At 36.9% G+C, this 27,761-nt stretch overlaps 1 protein-coding gene across 5 annotated transcripts in view; it reads right to left on the bottom strand.

Moving 5' to 3' along the window:
- The window catches only part of GPD2 (glycerol-3-phosphate dehydrogenase 2), a 139,096-nt gene that overhangs the window by 50,511 nt on the left and 60,824 nt on the right, over window positions 1-27,761 (bottom strand). For all 5 annotated transcript variants that reach the window (XM_070507796.1, XM_044768891.2, XM_014858273.3 and 2 more), the window contains exons 4-6: window positions 18,730-18,854; window positions 17,366-17,463; window positions 16,172-16,335 (exon numbers count right to left, since the gene is read on the bottom strand). In XM_070507796.1, the coding sequence (XP_070363897.1) occupies window positions 16,172-16,335; window positions 17,366-17,463; window positions 18,730-18,854 (387 nt within the window). The remainder of the gene's footprint in view (window positions 1-16,171; window positions 16,336-17,365; window positions 17,464-18,729; window positions 18,855-27,761) is intronic.

Here is a 27,761-nt window from a genome sequence, read left to right as displayed (position 1 = left end):
GAGGGCAAAATTATAATACATTACTCCATTAAAATATAACTTTAATTATAGCATATTAGTCTTCAACTTAACACGTGTCTCAAACTTCTGAGGAGCACTGCACAAAGACGCTTTTGTGAAACAACCTCACAGCGCTTTGATGTGACCGTATGTTCATTAAAAGGAAGTATTACTACTTACATACATAAGGTACATAATGAATTCAGTATGTGTCTAGAGTTGGCTAATGCCATTAAAGCACATGCCAAAAGCACAGACTATAAATCAAACCGCGATTTGTCAGAATAAGATCTTAATATGATACAGGTTAGAAATAAATAAGCAAACCCCTAACATTTTGATATGGGATTAGTGAGGAGAGCTAAGCCCAAACTGAGACCAGGTTGCAATTGACATGCCTTTGTTCTATCTATAGCTTTGCCTACTCCTCTCTCTCTTAACACCTGGATAAGTACAAAATTAGCAATGCACCAGGCATTCTTCACTCCCCCAAGGGTCTATATCTCTAACACTGCTTTAAAGATTGATATTCTTTCCAAAATGTTGACATAAAGCAGCAGGGCAGTTATAGATTTTTTTAAGGTCCACATTACTGAAGTTTTAAAAGATCTAGAGCGTTCTTTAAAAGAATTTGGAACACTTGATATTAGTTTATTAATTCACTGCCAAATTGAGAAAGATGTAACAAAAGACAAGAAATGGCAGATGTATAAATAAAAAGGCCAAGCCACAAAGACAACTATCAAAAATTAAGAGAATCTAGCTAGTGGATTCTAGACCTGTCCAGGAAATGTGAGCGAAGAGATGGCTACTGCCCCATGTATTATGTCTTCACCTCTCTCTCAGTCTGGCTTCCTTCGAAGCAGCATAAAATCTCATCCAAGACTCTCTCATTGATCACCCAAATATATTCCCTAGATCTTGAGTTCCCTGCATGAAATGCTATTTTCACTCACTGGATGCCCATTGCCTACAGAATTCAAAATAAACTCCTTAGCAAGGCATACCTGACCCTCCATGATCCAGGTCCTGTTCGCTACTCCACATGTCTACTCCCCCTGCTCTCACACTCTATATAACTGCTTCCTGTATTCCATGTGTCTTCGTGTCTTTGGCCACAATGTTCCCTTTCACATCCTCCCCACTGACTTTATCTGCCTATTTCTACTCATTCTCAAAATTCAGCAAAGTATTACTTACTTAAGGAAGCTGTTTTAGATCTGCCCCCCAAGCCCACCTTAGGTATAGGCCTCTCACAGAATTTCTCACACAGTACTGCAAATCATTGGGTTGCTTGTCTGAATCCTGTAATAGTCAAAGAGGTTTTTGAGGAAAAGAAATATTTTGTGTTATCCTGTGTATCTACAATACCTATCACATTACCTACATACTTTGTGTTAATATATGATTACTGAATAGATAAATAAACAAAATTGCTAGTAATATTTAAAAAAAAAACCTAAGAATACTATCCTATCTGGAAAGATATGAATCTACACATTATCTCAACTTTCTATGCAAAGTATTGCTTCCTTTATAGTCATTCCAAATATCCCAAGACTAATACGTTAAGGTCAATCTTGAAGAAGAATAGAGTACAGAATTAAAGAAAAGAAAACCTTAGAAAGTATTGACATTCATTTTTAGCATCTACACAGACATGGCAACAATATAACATACACCTAGACCTACAGTAGGCACACCTCGATTCAGAAGTAACACATGTCAACACCCAGTCAACTTCTTCCCAAGAATCATGCAGCAGGGAGTTCAGCAATGTTTGCATAGAAACCGTTTTTTCACATCTTGGGGCTTTTCACAAGCTTCTGGAAGGCAGATTTATCAAAAGCAACTAAGAATAATAAAAGTCAAACCTGAAGCACAGCTGACAGACTCAGATTCCTTAATGGGCTAAAAGGCTGTATGGTGAAAGCCGGCTGGTCAAGAAGCCCTGCGGTTTTGGGAACAGGAACTTCAGCAGCAGAAACATGAGGCTAAAATTCAAATACTGCTTTTAAGCCATTCTCTAAAACTTCTTCAGAAGATCTCAAAAAAAAAAAAAAAAAGTCTCCTGGCTCATGAGTTAATAGGGGAAAATAAGGCTCCTCAGCTTTTCATTATTTCCCTTTAATAGATTTATCAAATGTATATATATATATACAGAGACCACCAGGGGCGATGCAAAGGATCCTCAGTGCTACCATGGTACAGAATTTTCTGGAGGACTCCTGTTTTATTCTGGACACAAGGGAAACTAAAAGCAGTGAGCTTTTAGGAGCTTTCAGGAGAGAAGCACTCAGTGCTTCAGTGGTTGCTGCTTCCTCCAGCCCTTGGCAACTTCCCTCCTTGTGGAGGTGGAGGATGGATTTGAAGATTGAGGGAACTTCATCCCCCAGAGGCCGACTTGAGGCCTGGCAGGCTGACAGAGCTCTGCTAGCGCACACAGACTCCTACTCGACACAAAGTGCTCCGGCTCTCTCTCAGCGTGAGTCAGGAAGACCTTATGGCAAGTTGTTTTAATATGTGACTCTGTCCAGTACTAGAAAAGCACGATTTCTATATCAAATACAGGTGGGAGAGGTGGAAATTAGGGAATTTTTTTCCCCAAGTTCTCTACTACTCACTAGGCTTCTAAGTTCCTGTCACTTGGTTGGTTATGCTCGGAATTTCTGTGACGTGGTTTCACCTGGTTTCCACGCAGCACTGCTCTCTGGTAACCGCTATGGCAGTCAACAGAATAATTTCAATAAAAGAGCTCATAGGATCAGGTCCTTCTGGTGTCTCTAAAATTTCAAGTTCAGTATCTGAGAAAAATGGTTAAAATGGCATAATTCAAAGAGAATCAAGAAGGGAAAACAGTCTGAAATTCATAGCTCAAAAAGTACACATAATGAGGGAAGAGAACCTACTCAAACTCTGACGGTGGGGGAGGTGTGAGGGGGAAGTTCAGTCAGACCGCCGCCCAACACACAAGGCCTCAATAACACCTAGGTGCAGCCGAAGGCTTGTTGACCAAAGATACGTAATAACCAAAAGGGGAGAAGGTAAGCTTTAGACCAGTATCTAAATTAAAATATGTGAGGTGAATTAATTCCATTCACATCTGGGGTGGGGTGGAGAGAGAAGGAGGACCAAGGTTACATTAAGCAGCAAATGTAGCAAATTCAAATTAAACTTTAGTGGACGAGGTATTTAATTGCATCTAGGTATTTATATACTTTAAATATTACTCTAAATTGTATGTTTCATTATATTTGTGTTAATAATGTTTATGCTTAGCTTCTTCTAAAGAGGGTCTTCTGCTACTTAAAAAAATAGGCAATAATTAAGCAGAGAAATAAGTTTTTCTCTCTCTATTCATACTTAAGGATCATGAAGATACGAGTTTTACCCAAAAGTGATAAGAAAAAGAAATATACAAGTAGAAGATAGAAGGAAAAGATAAAAACATACATTAATCTTGCTTTACACAACACATATTTCTTACAACTAGCATGCACTATAATTTTTTTTAATGCTTTCTGAAGAGGCAACTAATTAAAAAAGATAATTTGGGTTTATTTTATTCACTTAATGGGGTGGGAGTAGCGAATTTACCCAATTTGTAAATCCTGACTGTATTTACTTTTTAATGATAATGTATTTACATCCCTTCTTTTCTCAAATCCGATTTGAGGTAACTCCTGAGGTACAGTGCTTTGCACACAGAGAACTGTCAAGAGAGAGAATTCTCTAGAGCCTGTTCTCAGCTGTCTCTCAGTCAGACTTTGTCCTCTGTGAGGAAAAGTAAAACTGCATGAATCCCCAGGCCTGTTCACAAGTGCATTTCTCAGGTTAAGAATTAGAAGAATTTAAAACTCCTGGGAAATATGAATTTTCTGGTTTATTGAGGCTTCAGAGTTACCTATCCCAAGTTAATTCAGAGTTATGTATTTATCATCTTTGACACAAAGATGCAAAGCACAAGTTGCCTGATTTGTTCTTAATCTGAGAGTTGTTCATCAAATTATTGTGTTCTTTTCTCATTTTGCCCTCTAAGACTTATTCTTCTGAACAGACAGTAAATTACAAATTGGAAATACTTTTCCAGTGAATGCAAGAACGTTTCTCTGGTTTCAGATAGTAAAGGAGCAGTAGTTATGTAAGTTGTGTGGGAAGTCAGTTAAGCGTGTGTTTAATGTGCAGAGCTGAGTTTTAAAAAAAAAGTAAGCGTTGTGTGGTTCATATTTTCTGTGGGCAGATATAATGATCTAAGGAGTGTTTTACTAATATAAAGTGTGATATGAGTAACTATTAATAGTCATAATGAAACCAGCTTGAAATTCACATTCTAAAACAGTGTTCTATTTGGCTCCAGAGAATATAATCTACCAAGGTGTTAGTTTCATTTATAAGAACTATGCACCAATGACTTTTTTCACAGTTTTTCTATATTATGTTACCAGGGCTTGGTTGTAGAATTGATAGTTGAAACTAAAGTGAGGGGCTTTTTTATTGAAGAGATGTTTTTATTACTGCTATTTCTTGTGAAGCTAGATACCAGCTGGGCTTTCCATTACACTAAGAAAGCTGTGTGTCATGTGCAGAACAATTCGAAAATGGATTTGATGACAGTTTTTGCTCTCTTTCTTCCTTTTCCTAAACATTTATCTGGGCAAAGACTCTAGATCCCCTTGAAAGAATTCTAGGGGACATGCAAGAGTAGGTAGTGGGCACCTAGGGACTCAGCCAACAGATATGTGAGGCATTATATTGTCATACAATAAAAGAGCAAGAAAATCAGTTCCTGACGACCAATCATTATAGCTTTTTATTTCCTATTTATTTCTTCATATTCCAGTGGCAATTATTTCCTTCTCTCTCTCTTTCCAAATGTGACCTACAAGATTGTATTTCTGAAGGAGAATTACTTTGGGACGAATGCATTGGATAGTTACTTTAAGCTTCATTTAAACATGGCTTATATTTCTTAGGCATGTGTTGTCCCAATGTCTCTAAAACAAAAGCAGAAAATCCCTTAAACTTTTAAATCTTAACCATAAGCTACAATTAATTAGTTTCACATCTAAATTCTTTTAATGCACCATCAATATAAAGAATGTAAAAATAAAATTTTACTAAGAAGTATATAATTTCATATATTAGTATAAAACAGACCCATCTATTTAAAACACTATAATTAACATGAGCATTTAGTCTGACAAAGCAGATTGGCATTCAACACAAGCAGATGATATGAACTAGGTTTTAGCAAATTTAAACAAATCAGAGCATATTTTACATAATGATAATAATAGCATTTGAGACTTGCAGCCTAATTTTAAGCTCTCTACACAGATAAAACTAGTGACTGTGCCATTGTTTTGTGGTGGCCAAAGAAATGAAATAAGATTTTACTTTTACTTATAAAAAGAAAAATAACTTGAAAATGTGGTTTATTGATGGCTAACGCTGTAGCAACGAATATATTTTGATCTAAGCAGCTAACATGGCTATAATATTTAATTTCATGAAATTTTGTTCCTAGACCCTCTTGAAATTCATCTTCTCAAAACTTTGCAGTTCCATATACTACAATAGAATGAAATAACCACTCAATTAGGTAAAAAAAAGCAAGGCACGCTGTCATCTAAGAAATGGCAGGGGGAGCAAATACAACCGTATGTATAATATACACACATGCATACACACATATGTATAATAAACACACATGCATACATATGTACACATATAATGAAAGGATATACCAAAATTCTAAAAAAGAAAAATGTTATCTTTAAGAAGCAGTGAACAAGGAGAGAAACTAGCCTTATTTGAACAGTCTTTGGTTTGATTTTGATTTTGAAATCCTGTATTTTACATAATTATTAAACAAAAACACAGCTTTAAAAAAATAAATCCCTAATGATCTAACGTAAAATTACATTGCTTTGTTATACTGAGTTGGTGGCATAACCACACTGATAGAAACTACATCAAGTAGCTTTGAAACACAGAAATTTCTCTATATACCCCCATTGGCATATACTTAGAGGATAACATCACAACTGCAACAGCAAAAAAGTCAAAGTGGTTTCAGCAATGATATTTTTGGAGGTATGATTAATGAGTTAAACAAAACATATGTAAACATGTACTTAAAGTATAACTATGTCTAAGAATTCATCATGTTTTTCTTCCTTAAACAAAAAATTTTTCTTAACACTTTCAACTGAAAGGCCTAGAAATAATGACCAATCAGTAGCAATGAAGATCCATAGCAAATAGATTATGGTTTCTAATTACCATTTCCCACAGGAAGGACTCAAGGCTTATTGGAGCAATGGCTGCTTTCAAATCTAGGGCAGGAAAGTTTCCACATGAGCCTGGAATATCCTGTCATAGCAGATAGCACAGAAGTCATCATAGACCATTGATAGCATAGCAAAAGGGCTAAGAAGTCAACTTAAGGAGGTACCCATGGGCCAGCGATAGGGCAGTCTGAACATCAATAACTGTAATGGATTTACACACATCAAATATACTTAAAGTCATGAATTTAGTTGATAATCCAAAAAGATCTCATCACATTTGGAGGATGCTAGAAAACAAACACATTATTTTTGAAAACTAGTAGACAAATGGAAAAAATCAAGCATTTATCCAGAAATTTTATACAAAATGTACCTCAAGGTAGGCAAAGAGTCGATACAGGGAAATTATAAGTAATCCAACTAATAAATGAAGTTGGAAAGACAGAGTTAGAAAATTACCATTTTTAACCCCTTCGCCTCTAATGAAATACTGGAATGGATCTGGGCAATGATTATAATAACTGAATTTTTTTTAAAAAGAGGCAAAAAGACTTGGAATGGAAATTCACACCACCACCTATAAAGTATTTTTGACAAAACAGTTTGACCAGCTTCCTTGTAGCTAGTCACCAAAGATGTCCCACTTCTCCCCAGTAAACTATGCTTTCTGTTTTTCTTACTATTGTAACATTCTATCCCTTAAATCTGAGCAGCCCTTGTGATTCACTTTAATTAAGAGTGTGGTAGAAGTGACACTGTGTGTCAGGCTAGTCAGAAGCCTTGCACTTAAGCTTTGGTCTCTTGGTAGGTTCACAGGGGTAAGCCAGCCCCACATAAGAAGTCTGACTACATAAAAGTCCAACCCAGTCAGGTGGAAAAGCCACGGTGAGAGAGATGCAGGGCCAGCCCCGAGCTGTTCCAGCCTTCTCAGCCCAGGAGCCATGTGAGACATGTAAGTAAGAAAGCTTTCAGAAAACTCTGGCCTCAGCTGCCATCTCACTGCAACCATAGGAGGGATCCCCAGTGAGAAACAGCCAGCTGAGCCCATCCATCCTCAGAATTGTGAGAGAGCGTCCAGTGGTGTGTTAAACCACTGAGTTTGGGTATTGTTTCTTTTGCAGCAACAGATTAATGGAACAAGCCTAACGACTACTGAACAGGAAATACAGGGAACTGTTAAACTAAACCATGAGGAAACAAAGGAAGGGCTGGGAAACCTATTAGTTAAGAAGAATGAATTGGGGTGTATGAACTTTAACCAGGACTTTGTTCTATGGGTTGATTTTTTTAATCAAGAGTTGATTAAGGTTATGAGACTACAGAGGACATGTGATCATGACCAGATATTGGATATTAAGAATTATTGTTAAACATTTTAGGTGCGATTGTATTTTAAACAAAGACCTTAACTTTAAAAATACAGACTAAAATATTCATGGATGAAATATTTGCTATCTGGGGGTAGGAGGACAATAGAAAAGAGTATAAACGAAGTTATGTCATGAGTATATAAGTGTTGACATTGATAGCTCATTTTATTATTCTCATTACTTTTCCATATGTCTGAAATTTCCCTTAATAAAAATGTGTATACTGGGGCCAGCCTCATGTCCAAGTGGTTAGGGTTCCGTGCTCTCTGCCTCAGCAGCCTCGGGTTTGCAGGTTCGGATCCCAGATTTGGATCCCAGATGTGGACCTACTCTACTAATCAGCCATGCTGTGGAGGCATCCAACATACAAGGTAGAGGAAAGGTTGGCACAGATGTTAGCTTAGGGCTAATCTTCCTCAAGCAAAAAAAAAGAGGATTGGCAATGGATGTTAGCTCAGGATGAATCTTTCTCACAAAAAAATATATATGTGTGTGTATACTTTGCTGAACTATTTGGTTCTTTTTTTTTAAATGTGTGACAAACTTAAAACCTAATGGCAGCTAAAAGAAGACATAATGTTATCATCCATATTTTGTAAACTTCATTTTTTCAGCCAAGAAAAAAAAAATTACTTTCACTTCCCTACATGTCCAAAATATTGATCCAGATATTTAGCTTTGACTTCCCTTCTCCTATAAAATAGGGATCATAATATCCCATTCCATCACAGACACTGAGCTAGCTCTACTAAGATAATTTATGGGAAAAAATCATTTTGAAAACCATACTCAGATGTAAAGCATTGTTGGTAGTAGGGACCATGTATGTGGCACAATATGCAGCACATAAGCAGTGAACTCTCTCAAAATCTGAAACCTCAGAACTCTATCCTTAATGCATTTGGTCCTAATGCCAGGCACAATGCCTGGAAAACAGTAGAAGCTCCATGAATATTTTTTGGATGAATGAACAAACTAGGGGGAAGAGGGCATGGAGATTTTTGATACAACAGCTTTTGCTTTTGATCCTACATCTCTTTAAAAAGGGTCAAGTGAGCAACAGAATGTGAGATGTAGATAACTGACTGTAAACTGACCAGAACTATTTGCTCACTGTACATACATACATATCCACTATTGGTGAGTTTTAGCACTTTTTTTAAGCTTTTATATACAGAGTACAATTTGGATGACTACTATCTCAGTATGCTACACCTGATCAAATCTACTTTTGTGTGCTTTTGATTTCCTTTAAAAAAACTAATTATAAGAGGATGAAAGCCTGGTATTTAATACACGCTGGTCAAGTGAGCAATAAACAATTGCGAACTTTCCTAGGGGCTATTTTGCTCTGTCTCATCGTCAGGAAGCTAAAGCATATGTTGGATGTTAGCCTGGGTGGACACAAATGTGTCCTATTTATTCAAGGTTTCCTTTGAAGCCACAATTTATAAGTTTTGTTTCTTAGGGGTACATGTCAAACTTCATTTAGCATTAGTTGGTATCCAGATACACTGAATAGCAAAAAGGCAGCATTCGGGGGCAAAATATATGCCTGCTATATGAGCAATAATGTCAGTTTCATTTATGTAACTCACAGAAAACAAGAGGAGAAATACAATGGAAAAGCTGACAGTAGGAAATCCGGAAAAAAATTTTCATTTAATTTATAAACGTAAAACTGCATATGGACAAGGAGAAATATTAAAACAAGTAGGTTTTAAATTAATGTCTCAGAGGTGGATAACTTTAAAGTTCTTTAAAATGCTATGTTTTTCAACCATTAAATTTCAAAGATTGTATATTTATGTGGAGCATGTTTGTATGCACAATATTTTCCTTTCTCCTAAGAATGTTTTGCAAATTTTTTGGAACAATCTGCAAATTTTAAATACACAAAGGGACATTGGTGGAACTGATGCTTCACTTTGGAACGTTTTCATGAAAAGTAGAAATTTGGTGGACCATAGAATAGCCATAAAATTGATCCAAATAAAACAATCAAAATTTAAATAATGTCTTATAGTTAAAAAGTTATTTTACATGTATTAGTTCACTGAAATCTCAAAACGCCCAGTGAGTTAGGCATTATAAGCCCAAATTCATAGATGTGTAATGTGTGGCTCAAAACTCAGTGAAGTTTATAAACCTAAGTCGTCTACTTCCATATTGGTGATGGTTTCAACTACACTACAATACTTTGGAAAGCAGTTTTCAAGTAGGATTGTGATGCTTGCCATTATGAGACAACTTATCATGCCATTTTCAACATTATTTTTCTAAGACTCATCTGTGTTGTTCAGTTTAGTTAGCTTAGCTCATTCACTTTCAATGTTGTGTTTTACTCCATTATGTGAATATGCTATAGGTTATTTATTCATTTGCCTCTTGATAGATATGTGAATTATTTCCCTTTTTGAACTTATATCCAGTGTGGCAATGAACTTTTTGTACATATCTCCTGGTGGGCACGCGTAAGAGTTTCTCTGGGGCATATACTTAGTAATAGAAATACTGAATCGCAAGGTATATGCATGTTCAACTTTATTAGGATTATCTAATTGTTTCCCAAAGGATTTATATCAACACATACAACACATCATATTATACTTTAGCGAAGTTGAAAAATAAAACTAAAAAATAGATCCTTTTAAAATGTTTACATAAGATAAAAAAGGAAGACAACTTATATATGTGTTCTATGTATTCTTTTATATGTATCACCATACAAACCTTGGCGTGTACAATAATAATGAAAAGAGTTAGGAGCTTTGAGAATTGTTGACAAATAGAACTTTACATTTTAAAATGAATTTATTATATTTTTATTTTAAGATGGAAATAAAAACAACAAACATTTTAATCATGCCAAATTTGGAGGATCCCAGATAATATCCCCTCTTAGACACTAGATTTTTTCATTTTTTTAGACTCCTCAGTCAAAGTTAACGAAAAAATAAGCTCTTGAGAAATGAAGGAAAGGATTTAGTAATGTTTACTCTTCCAGAGGAAGAGGAATTTCTCTTCTTGCTAAACACATCTATCTTGAAAACATTCAAATTAGTCAATTATCAAAGACATAAAGTGATGACAAATTACTCACCCAGGGGTTCAAAAAGGAAAAACTAAGTTGAGTACTTTAAAAGTAGAGTAAGGAGCCGGCCCCGTGACCAAGTGGTTAAGTTCATGTGCTCTGCTTTGGCAGCCCAGGGTTTCGCCAGTTCGAATGCTAGGTGCAAACATGGCACTGCTCATCAAGCCATGCTGAGGTGGCGTCCCACATGCCACCACTAGAAGGACCCACAACTAAAAATACACAACTATGTACCAGGGGGCTTTGGGAGAAAAAGGAAACATAAAATCTTCAAAAAAAATAAACAAAATAAAATAAAAAGTAAAGTAAATGTCAGCATATAACTCTCATATGGATATTTATTTACAAATTAAATACTTATACTATTGTACTTATAGACATTTGAACCATATGTAAAAACAGACATTTATAAGGAATTTGATAGAAATAATCTAAGTAGGACTTCTAATATGTTTCTCCACACCCAATGGATGGTATTGTGCACCCCAGGAGGCTCACACTCTCTACTTTAGAATCACTGTTCCAACCTTGTAAGACCTGCCTTAAGAAGTACATGGCCAAACTTGCATAATGGCACTGCTATTTTGTTTGTAAATACATATCGTTCAGTTATTTATCCAACCTATTTCTATTGCTCTGAAAAAATTAATGTGTCTGTCAAATTGAAAGTAGACAACATTCAATTATAGTTCAATAATTGTGCTTGCAAATAATATAAATGGGGATTAAAGGCACCATCTTTAGATTTGACTTATGTTCCAGGAATTCAGTGGAAAAACAAAAACATAAGACTAAAAGAAATCACCTTTGTGTTATTGGGTAATTGATTTTTTTTAGCTTTCAAAGTAGATAAAACCAACACCTTAAAAGACTTGTCTTTAACCCAGGCTTCCTTTTATTCAAGTGTGCAACTGCGGGTACACGCCTGGAGGACTGATAGTTTGTTCCTAACAAAAGAGTCTGGATTCCACAATATGCCTTTTGCCAGAGGCATCGTTCCCCAAAGCACACAGCTAACTGCGTCTCCTGCTGTACCTGTAACAATTTAATTGTATAAGTCAGCCTAGTCAAGCATCTCCAGCTCATGACTGGGAGACATGAAATTCATTGTCATTATTGTCCCTGTCATTTTGGATCATTATATCCTGCTGCAGAATTTTCCTCACTTCAGTGCATTTTTTACCTCCAGGAGCCAGGGATTATAGCTGAGGTTGGGGTGGGGGCAGGACCGTGAACTACATTTACCTCAGGGGAGCCAGAGATTAAATTGGCTTTGCTCTCTCACGAGCTGAATTCATCTATTTGTATGCTGTGAGTTTTAGGTTGGAAGAAAAATGAATATTCTAGTGAAATCTAGGCTTTAATTCCCCCTTTGAAACATGGATATAACCAACTTTTATTTACATTCAGAGAGCCAATGTAATTTCTTGTAGGTTGCTATTTTCATATGTGCATAAGGAATACTTAAGGGCATCATCGAGTATGAAATAACAGACATCTCTCTCTGTCAATGCCTTGACTCTCAGAAGGAAGAATTTAAAGCTGTAATTTTGTTCTCCAATTTCATCTTACAGAACCTTAATGGGGATATTTAACGGTTTTAAATATTTAATGATTTTTAATTATATATCATTTTCTGTGCACTGGATTGGATGACTGGAGTCCACCTAGAATGGCACCAAAGATCTACCCCGGGAATAGGAAGATTGAAGTAAAGTTGACAGAGGAAGACAAAATAAGTTCCTGAGGAAACTGGCTCCCCACTACAGCTGGTTCACATACTTCCACAGCCTGCCAAGTCACCCAAGCTTGTCATGCCTTAAATACTTCTCGCCTACTTGGGAGAGTTGCACCAGTCACCACATTCTCTACCTGGTAACCCCCTTATCGGTGGTAACAGCCATGGACAGGGTCCAGCTGGACTCACTGGTAGGAGATGGCAAGCAGTAGGACACATCTCAGTCAGAAAACCAGGGCATTGACTACATGTTTTCTCCAACAGAATATAAAAAGAAAATATAACCTGGCATGTCACTTCCTATCCAAGCTTTCATTTCCTGTGGATTTACTGAGAAATTTGACATTTACTTTGTCTATACTGAAAAAGATGGTAGCTATTCCTCCATATGCGTGAGTTTGTTTTTCAGTGGTTAACAGCAAAATCTGGCAATGGGTCATACCTATGCTAAGCACAGAATAGACGCTAGAATTACTACATTTAAAAGTATGTGGTCAAAAGATACGAAGTTCCAGTTATAAAATAAATAAGTCATGAAGATGTAATATACAGCATGGTGACTACAGTTAATAAGACAGTACTGCATATTTGAAAGTTGCTAAGAGAGTAAATCTTAGCAGTCCTCATCACAAGAAAGAAAAAGTTTGTAACCACGTACTTATTGTGGTGATCATTCCACAACATATACAAATATCAAATCATTATATTGTACACCTGAAACTAATATAATGTTATATGTCAATTATCTCTCAATAAAAAAAGATGAAAAAAAAGAATATATGGAATTTATTTTATTACCTTTATGGACTTTTGTGGAGGAATAGATTTTGCCTTAATCATATGTAATGGTCATCAGTATTTATTTAGGATGAACTGTTCTTACGAGTAATTAAGAAAATTTCTTGACCTTTGTGCATTTGTACTTCAGAGGGAAGAACTTACAGCCCTAACATCTCAGTGTTGAAGGAATCTTAAAGATCGTCTTGGTCACTGGTCCAAGTTAATGGTAATGTTTACTAGTTTGTTCAACTACATTTTTAACCCACTATTTTTCACTTTTAACTGATGCTGAAGTAATTGTATAATGTATTACTAGTGAGAGTTTTTAGTTAGCAAAACTTCTTGTAGCATCTAAAAATTCCTTTAATTACTTGTGCCACTTTTTCATCATAATCAAGATTCCCCCAAGGTGAGAGTTATACAAATTGCTACTTTTGTTCACTTTAAAGCAGTTAATTTTATGTTATGTGAATTTCACCTCAATAAATTATTTTTTAAGTGAAAAAAAATTATTTCAAGCAGCCTGAAGGCATTTTGAAATCAGTTGGTTGACTGTTATTGCATTCTCATAATGGTTATTTAGGAAGAAGAGTATTTTTTTTCCTGTTAAGAAAGGTTGCTTTCATAAATATGGTTTGCAATGGTAAATGTTCAGGAGGTAATTTTTCTTCTCTCAAATATTTTGGTAGACAGATAATAATGTTATTTTTCTGGTCAAAGGGTAAGGCATCCCCTTCCTTTTCTGATCACACATTTACTGCATTTAATTTCTTTACCTATACACTCCTTTTTACCTGATTTCCGTGTTGATATTTCATTTGCTTATCATACCATTAGGTAAAACAGGAGTTGCCCTATCTGTGAATACAGCTGTGAAACCATAGAGCTATGCTTCATTTCATATTGTTGCTTTGCCTTACCTTAAGCATGACATAGGTAGGCCTGTATCATTTCAGAACAGGGTCAAAAAAAATTATTTATGTCAAATGACTAGAATGTAATTATTTTTAATTATTTTTACCCCTTCCATTAAGATTTTACAATCAATTTTCAAATATCAATATGAAATTATTTTAAATAATAATTTTTGAATTTTTCAACAGTCTCTGCTAAACTCATAATTTTGCAACCTGTAACAAGCTATAAAAGCCAATTCTACATTAAAGAAAGTCTTCTTCCTCTTGATCCTAAGAGGATAATGTTTCTTCTGCATATGTGACACAGATTTCCCTTAGTTTCTCAATGGAGAATCAGTAAGAATCTATAATTCATGCCAATATCAAACCAATATAAAACAAATGTCACCAATTCAGATATGCCATCAACTGATAGTCCTCTTAAGGAGATTCAGATATGCACAAGCAAAAAAATTAATAAAGTAGTTAGTGCTTGATACCTCACAAGGTAGAGGAAATGACCAAGCATCTAAGAGGGTTTGTGCAGGAGGGATTAGTAAGAAGAGGCAAAGGGCACAAATCCCTCCGTATCAGGATGGGTGGGGTGCCATCGGCAGAATGCCTTCCTAGTCCCAATCACCCAGTAAACTACAGTGAATTAACATTAAGGGTCTGATGCAGAAAAAGCAAATTCACAGTGAAGGTTGTCCTTTAACATGTAGGCTTCATCAAGGGCACTGAAAAAGTAGTGAAGTGCCCCCCCTGTGGTGTTTAGATGCTGGAAGGCACTGTAAACTGTGCGTTTTCTAGCTTTTAATGCTTATCTAAGACTCTTAACATTTTTCTAACATTGTTGCTCCTAGGACATTTTCTTGAGTTTGTCCCCATTGCCCCCTCTGCACACATACATTTTGCATTCATACATGAAAGCCTGACAGACAGCTAAATTGATTCAGAAACCTAACCATGAGAAAAAGAATAAAAGGTGGCGGTGGCCTTGAGGACATCCCATAATATGAAGCACAAACATCAAAGTCTCCTGAAAAAACAAAACAAACACGTTTCCTCATGCTAAGAGCTTAGACATCAAACACTAAATACAAAAGATGACATAATGGGGGTAAAAAAGCCCACTGGTCCTTTGTGTCACAAAATTTCTAAGACTTTTTGAACATGGTCGATTATCTGCATCTGTTTATTTACCTATAAATGAACATCCTTGGACTATTTTTCAATTCCATACACCCCTTAAAACTATAGTGAAATTTCAGAAATGGGCTTCCTGTTTTGTTTTGTGGTCCATCTGGAGATATATTAAGTGGCTAGTTCCTTCAGATAAAAGTGTACAAATTATATTGTTCACACACACACAAAGAATGAACACTGAACACGTGACAAACGGATACTAGATAATGTCATTGTTAGAAAACATCTAACAACAATAAAATAAGCAATAAAAATTTAGGCTTTGGTTTAACAGATGTAACATTCATCTACCTTTATCACATAAATTATTTGTTCAAGAATTGTGTCCTGTGAAAAATACAAACGTCAATTTCAACCCAGGGGGCATTTTTTTCCCAGGTTTATAACCCCTTGAAAATAGAGGTTTCATCTAGAAAACCTAACAGATCCTCAGCTGCTTTCAACATTATAATATATTCATAAGGGAAACAGTCACTGGCAAACATATAACAAATTAAATGGAATGAGGGCGGGGTCCAAATTCATAATGATGGCGAACGGACCAAACCAACCATGAGATACAAAGTAGGAACCAAAGAAGAAAAGGAATATGCAAAAACAAACAATATTAAAAGCAAAACACTATGGGGAGTTTTTAAGCTAGTATTAGAGAACATGGTTAGTGTATGTGTGCATTTGTGTGTTGTGTAAGATTAGCACTAAAAGTGAGGATGCAAAATTATCTCATTTAGAATATACTATAAGGGTCTTGAGTGAGAGAAAAGTATCTTGTAAAAAAGAAAAAAGTCACCTACCATCATAGTAGACAATTGCTCCTACCAGTTTGTCCTTCTGGAGCATAGGGAAATGCTCAAGGGCTCTCGATTTGCTGAGGACATAACTGCTTTTCAGGCAATTGCTTCCTGCAACCAGATCATATAGCTTGATTCCAATCCAGTAGTAAGGTAACTGCCACCACCTACAGCATAAATAAGGGGAAAGGTTTCTTTAGAAACAGAGTATAATATCATTGAATGTCACTTTAAGTTCTAAGATATTCATATAAGAGAAACAAAGTTTATCTAGGAGTGCCCTGCAAAAGAAACAGGAGACGTATAAGACTGTTGATGACACCAGCCTAGCTGAATTATATAAGTAAATGAATCATGAGACTTTAAACGAATTACATCTAAGACAGTGGTTTTCAACCTGGCTGCGTGTTAGAATTCTCTGGGGAACATCAAAAAGAATACAGACGCCTGGGCCTCACGTGTCTAGAGACTGATTTAACTAGACTAGGGCAGAGGTCTGGGTGATTCTAATGTGCACCCAAGGGAGAGAATCGCTGGCTTCAGACATCCTATGCAATCTATGACAAAACATGGACTAAAATTACAAAATCTGTTTCTAAGTCGCCACAACAGTCTTGTGGCTAACAGAGCTGCATAATCCACTTTTTCATGTTACCTGTATTCCAACTTAAGGCAACTTCATGAATAGCTCTAACAACACTAGGGAAATTGGGTTTTATAATTTATAATGTGATACTTCCAAAGCAAATTGCAGTTTTGGTTAACCGGGAGATATAAAATGACCCCAAATGGTTTAGGTTTGGAATTGGTGCATGTGACGTTCAGATTTTGCAGGAGGATACTTTTTGGCTCTGCATTTTAGTCTGCAAATGACCCTCTTCTTCTCCCCAGAGCAAGTACAGTTGCTCCTCCATACACGCTCAGAAAAATGGAGTTAAGAATCCATTAATTATAAACACAGAACGCAACCTCCCATGCCTTCAAGATCTAGCCCTTAGAGGTGGGTCAGTAGAAAGCTGTTTCGGAAAAACCACATTTTTAAATAGAACAGAGAAAAATGTTTGAAAAGGATTAAAGATTAGGACCAATTAAAACTACATCAAGAAACATACACTGAGGGACTATTTCCATTAAAACTGTGTTGTTCTATTGACTTTAGATAAGAAAACAGTGTACAGCTGATATCAAAAGGCTTACTTGTAAATCGGAAGCATTATAGGCAACGGAGCTGATAAATGGGGAGCAATTTCTAGTAGGTTGGCACGCTCGTGAAGGGCTTCTTTTACCATCCTATACTGAAAAGCAAAACAGAGAAAATTAGTTTGGCTGTAACAGATCATAATATTTTCAAATGGCAAATAGACACGCTGCCAACTGATTGATACACAGAAACCTCTCTACCCCTGAGCGAGGAGAGCTCCCTCCTAATCAAATTCTAATAATACATCATGCTGTCAACCTGAAAGATTTTTTAGAAACCTTAACTGTATTTGCATAGGAGAAAAACATGCCGTCAGAGTTCCCAGGTGTAAGATATTTTCCTGACTTGAGTTACAAGATTATTGTAACAATTTATCTTGCATTCTCTGTATTGTCCCTTTTCTCAGTCGCCTATAATATTTTCCCACGTAAGAGAGCAGACTGCTCAAATTCATGTTAAAATTTCCTTCTTGCCTCCATGAACCCAAGCAGAGATGATACTTAGGAGTTGCACAGTATTTTATAGATTATAAAAAAGCTTTTGTCTTAAATCCTTCCGTCTTCACTATGCCTCTCTGAGGAGCCAGCATTACTATTATAATACTAACTTTACAAATGAGAAAACTGAGGCTCGCAGAAATTGAATAAATAAGCTGGAACATGGCACAAGTCATCTGATTCTAAAGTCTATGCTCTTTTCCTTGCATCCATCATCATGCCGAAGAGACACGTAAGAAAAGGGGACAGATTCAAAAGTGACAATGTCAAGTTAGGGCTGCTGTGTTTTTCATGTACAAAAAGCAGATAGGGAGTTCAGTGGATTTTTTTTTTACCCCTCTGGGAAATGTCATCTTCCACACTGCTTTGGCAGTTTTCAAATGGTGGCAGACTGGACACAATAAAGTGTGACATAAGAAAAGCATGACTCAGATCATCTTTTGCTTAAGAATATGTCAGTGACAATATGAATGTATGACTGCAGTTTCAGTTTAGAGGATTAATTTAATACTTCTCCTGTATCACAACCCAGCTTCCCTGAAACTGCTTGGGAAGTAGTAATTTGGCGGCCATTGGCAAAAAAACTCCAATAACAATTGTTAAAAGGCAACACATCCAAAAGTGATTTTGTAAATCTGCTACTTTGACATGCCTGTGTAGAAAAAGCCCCTGATTACCCATAAACATAATGCTGCAGGAGAGAACTGGCACGCCTCTCCTGAAAGATATTCCAGCAGAACACACTAAATAGGTACTTCCAACAGGAAGAAATGTTAAAAGCCATAAAAAAAACACAACTGATTTAATTGGGTAGAAAAAAGCATAGTTGCCATTTTTGTTTAACAACCAGCATACACAATTACCTGCTCAATATCCAACTTCATGATAGCCTTCTGAAGATATCGTACCCCACCATGGATCAATTTAGTGCTTCTGCTGCTGGTCCCCGATGAGAAATCATCTCTTTCTACAAGGGCTGTTTTTAGTCCTGTGTAACCAGAAAACCAAATTAACTTCTTAAATTACACAATTTGTATGTAATTCATTAAAGGCACTTCTCCAGGGTAGAGACAATCACAAGAAAAATTACTCTGAACATGGATAAATTTGTATTCAAAGTGCAGTACACTGTCTATATTATAATGAAGAGATTTTAGTCTCTTCCTGGGGGAAAAGTCAAACCAGAACTAGAAGCATATTAAACTGCAAATGAATCACAACTAGAAAATATTACAGTACAATTTCATGGCAGTAAGGTACTCTGGTACCTTAAGAGGGTCAAAGGAGAGCCTGGAACCCATCTTTAACCACGCAGAGTTAACTCACTGTGGTTACGAAGCCTCCTGAAACTTAAATTCATCATTCACTCCAAGAGTCCAGACCTGTGCGAGCCCCTCATCTCTGATCTACTCTAAAGCATCATCAATAAATCTAGACTAGACCTCCTATGTGCTGGCTCCTATTTCTGGAGTGGTGTTATCATGGGTATAAAGTGAGAAAAGAGACCAAAGATATCAAAACAAAAGAAGAGAGAATAAAAGAACCTCTGATATTGAGGAGTTTATAACTTTAATTTAAGATGTGCAAGCACAATATTGTAGAATTACAAAGAAAAGTACAAGCTAGGACTAATGAACTCAGTGCAGAGTATCCATGAGTAAGGAAAAGAAAATATTCTTGGTAAAGGTGGAGCTAAGCAAAGATAGTTCAGCTCTAGCAGTCATCCCTCCCCTCCTTTCCTTGAGGATTGCAATAAATCTCTTAGGGATGAAACTAGTTTTGTTTTCTTTTCTTGCTAAGACACCCCTGCCTCTTCAGGATCAGGTAGGAGCAGCAGCAGGACCACAAGTCCCATACATTAGTTATAGATGAAATCTAAAACTCCAAGAAACCCAAAGTACACATCAACAGCAAGCCATGAGGAATTTTCATGGCCTGGCATACTCTTGGGGAATAAGAGAATGTCACAGAATCCAACTGCAATGAGAATACGTAACTCGAGCAGTTTGGGCTCACAAAGCTCGTATAAGAGAACCTGTGCATGTATTCAATGCAGAGCCATTTATTACCTTTAATACCAAAGGGTCGTTTTTATAACTTTTAACAGTTTAAATATCGTACCCAAATGTCATCATAAAATCATGGCAATTCCCTTGATTCAAAAGGACAAAATATTTGGAAATCGTGGCGAGAAAAGCAGAGAACTTTGATTCAAGGGCAAATATTGCTAATGCTCTAACTAACTAGCAAAATAACACAGAAATTAAAGATGTCATACACCCAAGTCTCTCTTTTTAAGCATTTACACCAGAGAAAGATCTGTAAAATTCTCAACTATGAAAACCCTAGCAATCCTTGGTAAATTTAGTATTTTGTTGTTGTTAGTGCCAAGTCTATTCTAGCACCCCTGTGTACAGCAGAGCGGAACCCTGCCCGGTCTTTTTGCACCATCCTGTCACCTTCCAGCACTATATCTTATAATGCTCTGCTGCTATTCACAGGGTTTTCGTGGCCAATTTTTCAGAAATGGGTGGCCAGGTCCTTCTTCCTAGTCTGTCTTAGTCTGGAAGCTCCACTGAAACCTGTCCACCATGGGTGACCCTGCTGGTATTTGAAATACCAGTGGTACAGCTTTCAGCATCACAGCAACATGTAACTGCCAAAATATGATGACCAACAGACTGGAGGCGTGGTTCCCTGACCAGGAAACGAAGTAGGACCATGTTGGTAAGACCACCAAATCTTAACCACTAGACCACCAGGGCTGGCTAAATTTAGTACTATATGTATTAAAAACACAGAAAAATATATTAAGTTAGTATAAATTTTTAAGAGCCTAAGTGCCAGGCAGAGTGTCGATGTTAGAAATGAATTACGCACAGACCAAGCTGTCCAGTGGTTGCCAGCCTGGAGAGGTGGGTAAAGAGTGCAGTAGGCTTCTATGGGTGTGACATTTAAAAACACAGAGTCGTCCTTTCTGACTCCAGGTTAAAACTTAAATTCAGGACATAAACCACAAATTGCTTAGTCATGATTACATTTGCAATCTCTTAAGAATGCACTGTCTTGGTGAGCTCTATCACCTTTTCTTAGTAAGTCCAACACACAGAGTTCTTCTTCCAGCACTAAAATAGAACGTTTTTTCTTCAGTTGAAGATCAGATGAGGGAGTTGACTTTCAAATGGCATTTAAGAGACAGATTATTTAAAATATACCTCTCTTTCAACCTTGGAATCAGTCATGGCATCAAGATGCTCACACATGAGTGGCGGGGACACAGGCTGAGAGAGGACCAGCAGCCTCCCATCCCGCCATGGCTCCCCACCTGGGCCTACTCAAAGGTACCCTACAGGTGTGGGAGAAGATGTTTTAGGCAACCCCCAGTTAGCCCCACTTCCTAGCATGTAATCCGCTACCCTGGAGTGTGGGCTGGACCTAGTGCCTTGCTTCTAAGGAACAGAATACAGCAACAATGACGGCATGTCACTTCCGTGATGAGGTTATAAAAAACTGCGACTTCTGCTCTCTCTCTTGCTGGCACTCTCTCTTGCCCTCTCTTGAGCTCAGGTGAAGCAAGCTGTCATGTTGGGAGTCAAGGAACCACAGGAGGCCCCAGTCAACAGGTCATGAGGACCTGAGGCCTCTGTCCAACAACCCATGAGGAACTGAATCCTGCCAACAACCACGTAAATTGCTAGAAAGCACTGCAGCCTGTGAGAGACTGAGAGCCAGAGGACCCTGGGTAAGGCTTACCAAGATTCCCGACCCACCATAACTGTGTGGGAATAAATGTTGTTTTAAGCCACAAAATTTGGGAGTACTTTACTGATGACACAATTCCCTGTGTGAACGATAACTGCAGCCAAGGTAGGAGTTTTTCATTGTACCTGGGGATGGAGTCTTCAAGAGAGGCTGAGTCTAGAGAAGAGTATGGGTTCAAGATGAGTGAAGGGGAGGAGGAAAGGAATGATCACCAGCATCAATCAGCTTAAGCAAGAGAAAAGCAAATGCTTGAAATAGCCCAGCTTATTCAGAGGCTGCTTGTCACTCAGGGGCAGGAAGCAGGATGTGAGGGACTGTGTGAAGGAGATCCAGTGGGAAGAATGGCGAAGGGCAGATCACAAAAGGCATTTCATCCACATTGGGACATTTGGACCCTGTCCTATGGGCCACTGTTTCTCATAAGTAAGTAACATCTGGATCTCCTCAATGGACAATGCCTCTGAGCACATGGGTACAAGTCAGGGATCAGTCTGAGAAGCAAATACTTCATTAGAAAGCACAAGTTCAATGTCACATAAGCATGAACTTGACAAAGTATCCGTTTGGAGGAACAAGGGTGTGCTTGTTGATTTTTTTTCCATTATAAGAAAGAAAGAAAATTTAAATTTTTCCCAGAAATTCTCAGACACTGTTTGGAGAAATACTATTGTACCGTCTATCAGGGCAACCACCAAAGTGTTTTAAGCTGAGAAATCAGATTAATATTCTAAAGGCTTCGCTGAGTGTAGCAGGGGGCCGGGGGGAGTGGAGGCAGGAGACCATTTAGGGGACCAGTACCATTCTGCACGAGGAAAGCAAGGAAGATCCCAGCCTCACAAGGCAGAAGAGGGTACTGGAGAGTGACGTGAAGAGAGACTTTTACCAGCTCGTGTTATCAGGATGGAATTTTTTCTCTTTCCCAAACTGACACAGTGTGAGGCAGGGAACCACCCTAGGAATTAGCAAGCCATCTCAGGAGGATATTTCAGGATATTTAAGTGAGAGCTAACACTTTAAAGCCTCAAAACTGCTTTTGCAAGAATTGGACATTTTAAAAAGTTATTCACATGTACTTACGTGAGAAACCCTAGTGAATACCAGCGAACGTTAAAATGGGCTTCTCCGTCAAACTAGGCTGTTTTTCTTGTCCCATTATTTTCAGTGTCATATCATCTAGCTACCCACCAGAATTCCTGGAAAGAAATGGTGCTGCTCCTTCCAGAGCAAAAAACATAAAAATTTACTTTCTAAAGTTATAGCGAAATTGATATATTAAAGTATCGTGTAACCTAAAAGTATTACCAAAAGTTTTTGGAACCACACACAAAAAATAGACACTCTAAAAAAAAGAAAATATTTGAAAACTTTCAACTGCTATTATATGCTAAATGTTCTAGATTTCTCATTTTTGTTGGATGAGAACAATGGAATGAGAGAGGAGGAAGTAATGCAAAATCCAGACAATATTACAAGTGACAACCACTTCTCATAAAAATATTCTTTAACTGATTAGCTGACTACAGCAAACGCAATGAAAATTTTAAAAGCTTTATAATGATCCTGCATGGTTCTCTTATCTACTATGTTCCTTTCTGCTTCACCTCTTAAAAATCCAAAAGTTTTCCTCCCCTCAAAAAGTACTGATCTGAAATTCACAGCTCAGTTTTCTGATACTTTATAAAGCGAGGAAGTGAAAACAGGGTGCTGTTTAATCTTCTCTAAGAGAATGAACAGTATTTTTAAGTGACATTCAATGCTAACATTTCGTGTTCTTAGCTAAAACAACCGAGTTTGAAGGACATCAAAAATAATGAACCCAGGTTTCAAGCGACTACTCCCGGCTGTGGATCTGAGGCCCTGGGGAAGATCGCTCCTCAGAGTAGAAAGAATGACCTACTCCACATACCCGGCAGTGAAGGGCTGGCCTCTCTGTGCATTGCGGTAATTTACTAGTTCAACTAGTTCAAGATTTTATGAGGAATAGTTTTTATTTCTTTTCTTTTTAGAAGTTACTTTTTATGGAAAGCAATAAGCTCTATTCCTGCTAAGATGAACCAGAATATTTAGGAATGGTGTTATTATTTTATTTTTTGTCTTTATAATTGATTGCTTTAAGATGTCTTCTCAGGAATTTCACGACATTGGTAAAGTACTAATATTTAGAATGAAATTACTTTGAAATTCTTAGGTAGAATAACAGGACGAGTTATAGTAGAAGAATAAAGACAACTTCAAATCTCCCTTTCAGTCTTCTTCAGCCCATCTCTTAGCAAGCTAAAATTGTATCTTCTGGGGATTGGGAGATGAAGTGTGTGGTAAGCAAAGTAAAATATATAAATTGGTAGAATCTAGACGTTTGGTATATGGGTGTTCACTGTGAAATTCTTTCAACTTTTCTGCATGTTTAAAATATTAATAGTAAAATGTTGAAGAAAAAAAAAATTGTATCTTCTGGGTAGGGCGAGGGGTGTAGACTAAATACAGCTCTTTACAGCTGTGCCTTTGCTGGCCGGAGAAGGTCAGCTACCCAAGCACTTCCAACTCAACCAATTTGTGGGTCAAGACAGCTGGAAGAGTAGAGAGGAGTAATTAGCGTCTAAGGGGAGGCATGGCACGACATTTAACTTTCACAACATGAAGGAGAACAGAAGTATATTTTAATAGCTTTTGCTGATTATCTTATGCATGAAAACATGCTCAATATAATAAATGCAGAGAAGTAAGGAGAACAAAATAAACTCTCCTGTAATCACACCACTCAGAGATAACCACAGTTGACATTTGGGTGTTTAAACGTTCACATTATCTATGCATGTGTATAGTCGCATATGTACATTTTTACAAAAATAGGATATGATATATTCCATTTATTTTTCTCATTTAACATTATTGATTGCAAACATCTCTCCATGTCAATAAATATTTTTCTATCATTCCATTTTTAATGTGTGGCTTCTATTATATTAAATATTTACAATGGTTTATTTATTCAATTTCCTATTTTTGAACATTTGGGTTATTTCCTACCTCAATATCACAGAGAGTAATGCAAAATAAAATTTTCATTTAAACTCTCTTTATCTTTATTTCATTAGAATAAATTTTCAGATATGGCTTTTTTCAGATATTTTTAAATAGAAAGGAGAATAATCCCTATGAAATAACTATCAGAGGCACCAAGCTAATGACACACAAATCAAAAAATTTAGAAACTCTGTACATGAGTATCATAAGCCTAAGTATTAAAGCCACATGCCCCATGAAGGAAAAAATGATGTAGTTTAAGGAAAGGGGAGTTTATCTTTCTTTAGAAAAGCTTTGGGTACTTACTTTTGGACTTCAGAAAGCCATTGTCACTAATAAGAAAAGGGACTAACCCAAAGGCTGAACATTTTATATGAGGATCAGTTTCTCTAAAAAATAACACTCCTGCAAAGCTGCAAAGTAAGTCCGGGTTGTTAACCTTCACGAGATTCCTACACTTTACTAGTATTTTCTAAGAGTGAAAGGTAGCATTTTATGGAATTGTATAATATTGAATTGGTTACTTAACACTTATTTCTATTTTGATATGAGGAAACAAAGCATTAATGGAGATTTATGTTAAGTTAGAACATATCATTAACATACTTTGTGTTCCTTAAGTACACACGTGATTATAGAGGCAGGAAAACGTATTAAGCCATAAGATTAATTGTAATACTACAGTTTGGGGGGAATAAAGGAATTGCTGTTGGGACCAGGCCCATTGCCGAGTGATTAAGTTTGTGCACTCCACTTTGGCGCCCCAGAGTTTCGCCGGTCCGGATCGTGGGTGCAGACCTAGAACGACTCATCAAGCTGAGGCGGTGTCCCACACAGCAGACTCAGACGGACATACAACTAGAATATATAACTATGTAGTGGGGAGCTTCAGGGAGAGAAGAAGAAAAATAGAGGAACTGCTTTGATGCTATTTTCTCTTTTTACTTTTTTATTAGAAAAACAGCAAATGTTCAAAGAGAAGAGGAATATCCAAAAAATATAGAAGGATAAAAAGAGAGAATAATACATCACTGGCTTCTTTGTTACAAAATCCAGAGGTTACTAATGTTAACTATGAAAAATGCCCCATGTATCTTACCAGAAACTTTCTAAGCTTATGAAAGTATAAAATCTGTGTTCCTTTTTTGTTTTAAACACAAATACAATTAACAAACTCATTCTTCACAACTTGTTTTGCAACTTACAATACACTTTAGCTATTTTTCCCTATAAATACTTACAAATCTCTTTTCAATAACTGAATGTACCCAATTTATTAAACCAGATACCAATTATTGACTATTATAAATATTACTATTAAAAAATTTTGATCAACATGGCATTGTAAGTTCAACTTTGAACAAGTCCTCTTCTCCAAACACAGAGAAAATAATCTATATGCATGTGTATATATATATATAAATCTTTTTTTTTTTTAAAGGACACGGTTGACTCAAAAATAAACACTTCATGGACCAGAAATGTAGCAGAAACTCAGAGGACAGTATTCAGGCCAAAAGTTTCTGTCTTGCTGGGCTCCGGGTCTAGAAACAGGCAAAGGCAATCAAGATTTCAGTTCCTGAAGGGTAAGAGGAATACAAGCCTCCCTTGTAAGAAAATGTGAAGAAGCCAACCAGCACTTGAACGCTGGGACTGAAGGCCTCCGCCTCCTGTGAAAGGAGGTTCGAAGGCTTCTCTTGAGCACTGTCTGGGGCTGTGGACTATCTGCTGGGACATGTCTAGGAGGCAGGAAGACAGCACAGCCTGGAGAGCAGCACCTGAGCCAAAGCACCCCCGGCTGGCTCACAGCTGGTCTGCAGGATGCCCAACATCAGCACAGGGCAGGAGGCTCGAACTGGTTCTGGGAAAAGTCTCTGGTGGGCCTGGATGGTGGCAGCAACTATATCTATAGAGTTAAGGATAGGGAAACAGAAAGTGATAGAAAATTGGTTTAATAGAAAAGAAAGAAAGGGAGACAAAGAAGCAAAGTAAAAAGATGAAAGGTAAAAAATACCAAATAAATGCATATGGAATCAAAATAAATGGAAACGGATCAAATTCACCTATTAAAAGACAGATTCCATCTATTAAGTGTAAAAAGAAAAAAGAATCCGGCCATATGCTGTTTATCATAGACATACTAAAGAAAAAGATGGGGGCCAGCCCGGTGGCACAGGGGTTAGGCGCACACGTTCTGCTTCAGCCACCCAGAGTTCACCAGTTTGAATCCTGGGCACGGACATGGCACCGCTTGGCAAGCCATGCTGTGGCAGGCACCCCACATATAAAGCAGAGGAAGATGGGCACGGATGTTAGCTCAGAGCCAGCCTTCCTCAGCAAAAAGAGGAGGATTGGCACCAGTTAGCTCAGGGCTAATCTTCCTCAAAAAAAGAATAAAAGAGAAAAAAGAAAAGGATATACAAAAGTTGAAAACAATATGAAACAAACCCTGTCTGTTTGATATGTTATAAATAGTTTCCCAATTTCATATGCTTTTTTTATATTTTTGCCATAAATTTTAATTTTTATGAAATCAAATTTAGCAGCATTTTCTAAAAGGAAAATTGTTTTATTGGTGTCATGATTAAAAACACCTTTCTTACTCCATTTTTTTTTAAATTCACATATACTTTCTTCCAATAATTTTATGATGTTTTATCATCAAATCCTTGATCCACATGGAATATGATAAGCAGTATATATATATATGTGTGTGTGTGTGTGTGTGTGTGTGTGTGTGTGTGTGTGTGTATATATACATATAAATTGGGGGAATGGATACTCCAACATTGCTTATTAAATAACCAATAATGGCAAATTTGACATGCTATCTTTACCATATTCTAAATTTTATGTATTTAGATCTATTTTTAGATTCTTACTTTTGTTCCCCTGATCTCTCTATTACTTTAGCAAACTATTTTAATTAAAGCAGCTTTAGAATACAACTTAATATCTGATAGATCTCTACCTCCTTTATTATTATTCTTTTTCAAAATTAATCTAGTAAATCTCATAGGTTTAATTTTCCAGATAAACTTTCGCACGGTTTCTCAAGTCCCCCCTCCACTCTTGCCAAAGAAAATCACTAAATTAATTAAAATTGCAT

Source organism: Equus asinus, chromosome 4 (genome assembly GCF_041296235.1).
Source record: "Equus asinus isolate D_3611 breed Donkey chromosome 4, EquAss-T2T_v2, whole genome shotgun sequence".
Lineage (NCBI taxonomy): Eukaryota > Metazoa > Chordata > Mammalia > Perissodactyla > Equidae > Equus > Equus asinus.
This window is presented reverse-complemented; position numbering and strand designations above follow the sequence as displayed.